Source organism: Echinops telfairi, unplaced genomic scaffold, assembly GCF_000313985.2.
Source record: "Echinops telfairi isolate 266 unplaced genomic scaffold, ASM31398v2 ScPeMD7_9;HRSCAF=40, whole genome shotgun sequence".
Classification (NCBI taxonomy): domain Eukaryota; kingdom Metazoa; phylum Chordata; class Mammalia; order Afrosoricida; family Tenrecidae; genus Echinops; species Echinops telfairi.
Window position 1 is genome coordinate 29,274,351 of NW_022103906.1, and position 7,981 is coordinate 29,282,331.

The 7,981-nt window shown below is 44.5% G+C and overlaps 1 protein-coding gene across 1 annotated transcript in view; it reads right to left on the reverse strand.

Moving 5' to 3' along the window:
• Positions 1 to 123: 123 nt before the first annotated feature.
• CHRNB3 (cholinergic receptor nicotinic beta 3 subunit) overlaps positions 124 to 7,981 on the reverse strand; it is a 38,761-nt gene continuing 30,903 nt past the window's right edge. The window contains exons 4-6 of the mRNA XM_045286814.1: positions 4,365 to 4,474; positions 3,198 to 4,080; positions 124 to 906 (exon numbers count right to left, since the gene is read on the reverse strand). Coding sequence (XP_045142749.1) covers positions 772 to 906; positions 3,198 to 4,080; positions 4,365 to 4,474 — 1,128 coding nt within the window. The 3' untranslated portion in view covers positions 124 to 771. The remainder of the gene's footprint in view (positions 907 to 3,197; positions 4,081 to 4,364; positions 4,475 to 7,981) is intronic.

Genomic DNA, 7,981 nt, shown 5'->3' on the forward strand with positions numbered 1-7,981 from the left:
ACACACACGGTAACAGTGAGTCAGAATCAATTCAATGGCAAATGATAGGAGGATTGAAATGTAGAAAGGATTTCTAGTCTAAGAGAGATATATCCCCACCCACCCACCCAATCCCCTATTCTACTCTAACATTCTAGAAAATGAATCCATCATTGGAAAGTTGGCTGAGGTACCTTCATAAGCCAGATCAAAGATGAGATCCGTTTTCTGGTAAAAACCTAACAGACCAGTGAAACTTGTGGTCCCATATGGGAAATTGCCAAAGGGATTTTTCCCCCCTAGTAAAACCTTCAAACAATCCTAAAGTGATAGACGGTGGGGACCCAAAGAGGAAGTGGTGGAGTAGTCAGCGAGTGCTTGAGAGAAAGACTGAGAACATCTGCCACCGAGGCCTGTCTCCATGGGAGTGACTTTTGCCATCTCTCTGTTTGAACACACATACCTGAGAGTGGGCACTGGTGTCAGAGAATTAGGGCCCAAAGCACTGGCTGCTCCCGTCAAGGAGGGAAAGTCTCGGAATGTAGAGGATGAGTTTCTCACCCATCTGATGGGAAGGAGCCGAGAAGGTTCTTTCTTATTTCAACCCAAATCACTCTCCTGGCAACCATCCACTAACTGTGGGCAAATCCCTATTTACCAAGGTCTCTCCCATCAAGAGACGTTTCATTTCCATGAGCATTCTACGCCTAGGCTACAGGCTAGGTGGATGCCCGCTCTAAAATATAATGTTATCTCTGTGGTTTGTCGTCCACATTCTCAGGAGGCTTGTTCCTAGTGGTAACTCTGCAGCCACATCTTCAAAGCAGGAGTGAAAATCAGGATGGAGCCCATTACGGACACTGTCAGAAAGAGCCACAGGAAGATCCGGTCAAGAACTTGAGCTACGAATTTCCAGTCTTGTACTACCTGCAAAAGAGTGAGAGGATGCCATTAGTCCAAGAGGCCCAAGAACGGTCCTGACTCCTCTTGCGGGAATACAGAAAGAGTAATAATACTCACATTTATGGCACTCCGGTTTTCAAAGTGCACCTCACCCGTCCCCTCCAAGAGAGGCTCAGATCCTTACCCAGGACATCACGAAGAGAGCCCAGGGAAATGGCCTTGCATGTCCGGTTCAAAGGAACACTTTAATCAACATTTAAAGAAGCAAAATAAACACAACAGGTATTTATGTATTTGTCAGCCTTACTGACTAAAGTTCAAACAGGGAAAAGCCTGGTTTTTAATGTGGTGCTTCCTCATATCCACATGAAATTCATCACAGATGTTAACATTGGGAACCACTGGGGCCTTAAGTCACAGGCCTCCTTGTCTTCCGTTGTACCTGAGGGTGTGCTGCTGCGGCTGCATCATGGCAGACACTGCCCGCTGAGGAGAGCTGAGTAGGAGATGATGGGAATTGACAAGGGAGGGAGGAAGCTGAAGTCCGCTTTGATAGCCAGCGAGTTGGAGAAGAGAGAGAAACGCCTACCAGAATGGGGTCATAGGAGGAGGAACAAACTAGAAGGGGAGGGAAGTCTTAGAGAACTGTGTTCTCATCTCTTAAGGGAAAACAACCATGCCCATTTTATGGCTATTCTGTCCAGGTGGAACAGAACAGGAAGTTGCCGCCCTACAGGGGGCCTTGAAGGACAGGTGGCTACAGCAGGAAGCTACAGCTGAAGAACCTGAATGTATTGTGTGCACAGTCGTTGGGAAATAAAATCTTAGGGCAAATGCAAAGAAGATAGGTTAAAAGTGTTAAATTGTGGGATTATTAATGATGGGACTCTTTCGATTTACATGCTCTGCATTTTCCAAATTCTCCATATTAATAATATGCTTTAAAGAATACGTTTCTAAAGGTTATTAGCATTCTTCTATTAGAAGTTTGAAAAGATGTAAACCAACTGACCCACAGACCCCCTTAGGAATTGCTGAGATGCTTGTTGTACAGCACACTTTCTTTCTGGTGCCCTGGCCTTGCTGCCATGCTGGTGACTGGGTGGTCACACATTGGGCTGCGATATGCAAGGTCAACCATTCAAAACCACTAGCCGCTCTGCGGGGGAGAGACGGTGCTTTCTGCTTCCTGGAGAGTTACAGTGTCAGGAACTCAGAGGGACGCTTCTAGCCTGTCCTACGGGGTCACCGTGGCAGTGAGTTTAGTTTATTTATTTAGCTTCTTTCTCTTTGAATTGGTTGAAAAATGAGGGCTCACAGGAGAGAGGATGTATTAGGCGGTGTCTGCAAGGCAGAGAAAGCAGAGACTACCTCGTTACAAAAAAAACCTCCCACGCCTGTTTGTGGGAATAGGTTTTTGACACTAATTCTCAGTCTTAGAAGGAAACCTTATATAGTATGCAGTTCTATTGGTCTATTATACAATTTAGGGGGGGTGTGTGCTAAGCAACAGACCAGTTTTTCAGTTTTCTGCAGAATGAAAATTTGCATGTTAAATATTATTTTAACTCCACTGAGACGCAAAAGCATTGCCATTGTCTGGTTTCTGACTCACAGTGACCCTACAGGTCAGGGTAGAACTGCGCCTGGGGGTTCCCGAGACTGTAACTCTTCTCAGGAGTACAAAGCCTCATCTTTGACGAGGTGGTGGGGATATTGAACCGCTGGCCTTGTGGTTAGTAACTCAACATGCATGCCAACTATGCCATCAGGTCTCCTTGCTCCGCTGGGAAGGGCTGCTGAAAGGAAGGAGCAAGGTGAGAAGAAGGAAAATAAGAATCTGCATTACTGACTGCTCACATCATCACCAGGTGGAGCTCGCACGTGTGGGCAGACAGGGCAGGTTATATATTGTATGTCATTTATTCCTCCATTGAGGCCCCGAGCCCATTGCCAGCCAGTCAATTCTGCGATCCTGCAGGACAGCATAGCGTGCCCCCCAGTGTTTGCAAGGCTGGAAATCTTTCCAGGAGCAGGCTGCCACATTTTTCTCCCTGGTGGAGACCAGCAAATAGGAACTGCCAGCCTTTTTGTTAGCAGCTACCCATCACCCACCACACCATCAGGCCTTGGTTTATGGCACCTCTGTGGGTTGTCCATCAAGCTCAAACCTTTGCACCCCACAGAGACCCCTGGGTGTGTAAAGCAAACCATGGACAATGTCGCATTTTGAACGATGACAGATTTTGTCGTCCACATTAGTCTCTTTACACATCAAGATAGCAGCAGGAGTCTGAGAATAGCAGCTTACTAACCTGGCTCATGAAATGCTCTTTCCTCACATGCCTGGAAATGTAGCGGATGGAATCGACGGCCTTTTCCAAGAAAGCCACCAGAACGTTGTCCCCATCGCTCCTTGGTTTGTGCTTCCTTTTCTCTTGGACGTTCGCTTCCCCCGCTAGCTGATGCTCGTCGGCATCTGGGAAAGAGTAGCGATCTACAGGATCTTCCATGCAAAGTAATTTCGGGAGTTTTTGAAGAAATAGTCTCTTCACCCAGGGCGCCATGGGGTGGTAGGTTGAGGAGGAGCGATGGTGCACATTAATGACAAAAACAGTCACAATGATGGACAGGGTAACAAAAATCATAATGAACAGGAGGTACTCGCCAATGAGAGGAATGACCTTTGAAGAAGACGGGATGATTTCTTCAATTACTAAAAGAAAGACCGTCAGGGAAACCAGAACGGATGTGGACAAGGACAGCTTCTCCCCCTCGTCAGAAGGCAGGTAGAAGACGAGAATGGTCAGGAAAGACAGCCCGAGGCAGGGCACGATCAGGAAGAGGGTGTAGAACAAGGGCAGGCGCCTCAGCACAAAAGAGTACGTGATAAACGGATAGGAGTATAAACCCTCTCTCCGGTTCCCCTTCATCCCTTTAGCATTTAGGATCTCCCATTCGCCATTGTCGAAGAAGTCTTTCCTGTCCACATTCTCGTTGATCAAAATGAGGTCAACCATGGTGCCATCATAAGTCCAGGAGCCAAACTTCATGGAACAGTTCTGGCGGTCAAATGGGAAAAAGGTGACGTCCATGGTGCACGAGCTTTTATAACTGGCAGGGGGCGTCCAAACGACGGTTCCGTCGTGCTTCACGATGACCTTGGTCATGAGGGAGCCTTCAAAACGTCCATCAGCGCTGGAATTAAAGCAGCTTCACTTTAGTGGTCTGTTAGCACGGAGGTCTGGTTGTTTTTTTAACCCGCGACTGTCTTGTTTGTATCTTACTACTTTCTTACTACGGGAGTGTGTCAAACCACATCTTTACATGCAAGCATTCAGATGTACAATAAGAAGGACCATACAGAAGTACGGCAAGAAATGCAATGACAGCCGTGCATTTTACGGAATGATTGCATCCAAATTAAGATCCCTCGTCCTAGTCCTGATGTAACCAATGCACTATCCCTCTGCGATACTCACTTCTCGAAGAGAACGATGTCAGGAAGCCAGAGGGTTTCTGATGGAACTTTAATGGAATGGATTCCACCATATTCCTCAGGATCCCAGTGTAATTTGTGGTCTGTCCATTCCTGTATGAAATCCATACATTTAGTTTTACTCTGAAAATTCATTGTATTCGACTTTGGGTTCTGTCTGTTAATTTACTGATGTAGTATTTTAATAAGAAACATTTGCTTTAGACCTTCTGACCCGACCTGGGACTCAGGAGTCATAAGACACAATTTGAGCAAGCCCATCTCTGAACATGCCCAGCGCCTGTATCTTAGCCATCTAGTATTTTTAAAATGGTCCCATCTATCTTAGATGAAGATGCTCAACAACAACAACAAGATGCCATTGATTTTTGATTTACTTTTCTAGATGATTTTCTCTTAAAAAGCAATCAACCCCAAACCCACACCAATCCAAATTTCGAGGAGAGTTGGTGCAATGGTATTTTAATCTTTTGGTCATGGGTATCAAACCATTCTGAACACCACTGAAGCTTCTTGGGTGAACAGCCACGCATTCGGTTAACACGAAGCATGCGGTACACTAGGACTATAGGATGACATTATAAGTTTTATCCAAAGGGGGAAAATACTTTCCAAATGTTTCCTTTTAAGCCTTAATCTCTATGTGGCAAATGCTGTTACCCATTTCCTTACCACTACAATAATGACGATAAAACTCTATGCACCACAACGGAGCCCTGGTGACGCATCCTGAAAGGCCAGCAGTTCTAACCCACTCGAGGTTCTATAGGAGAAAAGATGCCAGTGACCTGGCCTGGAACAATGCCAGCCTGGGAAAGGCCATAGGGCAATGCTATGCTGCCATCCAGGGTCTCTGTGAGCGAGAATCGACTCAAAGACACAAAATCACAATAGCACGCACCATCTATATTGTTTTGAGTTAGACTTTCCTGTTATTTTAAGATGCTCCATTTAAACATCAATACGATGACAGTAAGAAACACTACCAGAAGTAAAACAAACACAGCTTCATTTGAATTTTGTTTGGGGATTCCCAACTTCAGATTTAAATTCTATTCCTAGCATCCAGATACTTGCCTATCATCCTCATAATAGAGTAAGATGCTTAAACATATATATTATAGCGGTTGATGGGTCCGGATGAACAGATCTAGCCATTAGTTGATTGGATTACAACAATCAAAAGCTTGGTCCAGTTGCAAGAGTAGATTTTATTTACAAATATCTTATGAAATATCCCCTGAAAATTAAATTCTTGCATCCCTCAGTCCTTTGTGAGGACCATTGGATCATGATGAAAGGTCATGTGAAATGATTTCGGAGAGTTCAAAGGGGGTGCCCAGCGTGAGGCTTCTGGGAGCCTGTGATGCTAGCTTTGTCATGAAAAAATCAGGAGTCGGCAGATGGATGATTTCAATAGATGGTGAAATCCTGAAATATGCATGATGCCTGGAAATTGCTGTAAGCCTACAGTCCAGAGGAGACACGGTTCATCGCAGACAACATTTGTGAAGCTTGACTCTTGAGAGAGAAATTAAAATTCTATGGGCCCTTGAAAAGACATAATCTACAGCAAAAACACTGTGTAACTATTTATGGATGTCAGAAAGGACTCTGAAACTTGCCCTTGAATATAGAGCAGGTAAAATAAGAGAAGAAATAATTGATGTAAAAGCGCTGAACAGAAGATGCCGAGATGGCAGAGTACACCATCTTGTAATGACTTGAGTGAAGTATATAGATAGCTCTCAAAGACAATATAAAGTGTAAAATAAATTGTGCAAAGACCTGAAGTTAGAAAACAAAAAGAGTAAAACAGGCTTGACATTTCTCAAGCAACATGAACCGAAGAAAAATTTCAAGACTTGAGTTGAGTATTAGATGATTCAGTGGGCATTAAAAACCTCAACAAAATGCTGTTTATTCCATATGTGTTTAAAGAGCACCTTCTTTCTATAAACCAACTGGAGCCATGGTGGCATAGCGGATTATGCATTGGGCTGCTAATCACAAGGTCAGCAGTTTAAAACCACCAGCAGCTCTGGGGGACAACGATGAGACTTTCTACTCCTGAAAATTAGTACCTTTGAATTATGGTATTGGTGAAAAATATTGAATATTCCCTGGAATCCTAGAAGAACAAACAACTTTGTCTTGGGAGAATATAGCCAGAGTGCTCTCTGGGAGGGAGGAAGGGAAGAGTGTGTCTCACATGTTTTGGATACGCTATCAAGAGAGACTAGTCCTTGGAAAAGGGCATCATGCTTGGTAAAGCAGAGGGTCAGAGACAAAGGGGACGAGGGTGGACTTTTCACAGGAGTGACTGACATAGTGGCTGCAACAAAGGCTTAAGCACAACACTTGTGAGGGTGCTAAAGGACTGGGGATTGTAGTAAGGGCGTTATGGGTTAGAGCTGACCCAGTGGCACCTGACAATGACAACAACATGGGGGAAATATTGAACTACTCGGGAAGAATCAAAAGAAGATGGAAGGAAGAATTGCTTTACTAAACAGAATTGGTTGGCATTCAACCATTTCAGAAGGTAACATATGATCAGGAGCTGATGATGCTGAAGGAAAAATCCAAGTTGCACTGAAGGTATTGGCGAAGGCTCTAGTAATTGATGAAATGCCAACTGAGAGGGTTCAACGAGTGAATGCAAACCAGAGATGCTCACTCAGCTATGCCAAGGAATTTGGAAGACACCTCCCTGGCCAACCAATTGGAAGAAATCCATAGTTGTGGCCGTTCTAACAGAATGGGGACATTATTAAACAATATCATTAATGTCACATGCAAGTAAAATTTTGCTGGAGATAATATTGTACAACTTCATCAACAGGGAACTGGCAGAAATTCAAGCCAGATTCAGAAGAGGACATGGAATCAGGGCTATCATTGCTGAGATCAAATAGATCTTGACTGAAAACAGAGAATACCGGAGAGAGGTTTGCCTGTATTTCATCAACTATGCAAAGGCATTGGACTATGTGGATTCTAATAAATTATAGATAACACTGTGAAGAACAGGAATTCCAGAATATTTGACGGTTCTCAGGCAGAAACTATAAATGAACCAAGAGGCAGTTTTTCAAACAGGGCAAGGGGATACTGTGTGGTTTAATATTAGGAAAGATGTCCATCAGAGTTACCAAGAAGAGAGCAAGTTTTTGGACCCCATGATCCCTACCTGGAGAAGTTACAGTGGCAAAAACAGCATCAGAGGCAGCCAGCAGCACCCAACAGGGACAGAACAGGGAGCTTCTCACTGAGCTTGAAAGTGAGGGCCTTGCTAGCCCACAGAAAGAGAGCAGCTGAGTGCCTTGAGGAAGGAGGCTGGCTTGTAAAATGGGGTGTCCTTTAGGCATAATTCAACACGAAAGCACGTTCAAGGAGCCCTGGTGGTGTAATGGCTATGAGCTGGGTCGTTAGCTGCAAGTTCCGTAGTTCAAAACCACCCGTTGCTCCTTGGGAAAATGACTAGGCTTTCCACTTCTATAAAAAGTGATATAGTTAAAGTTTATTGTGCCAACCTGGCTGATAAACACATGTGGGGTTAATTGAAGGGCGGAGAGATAAATGGCTCTGTGAGCCTTG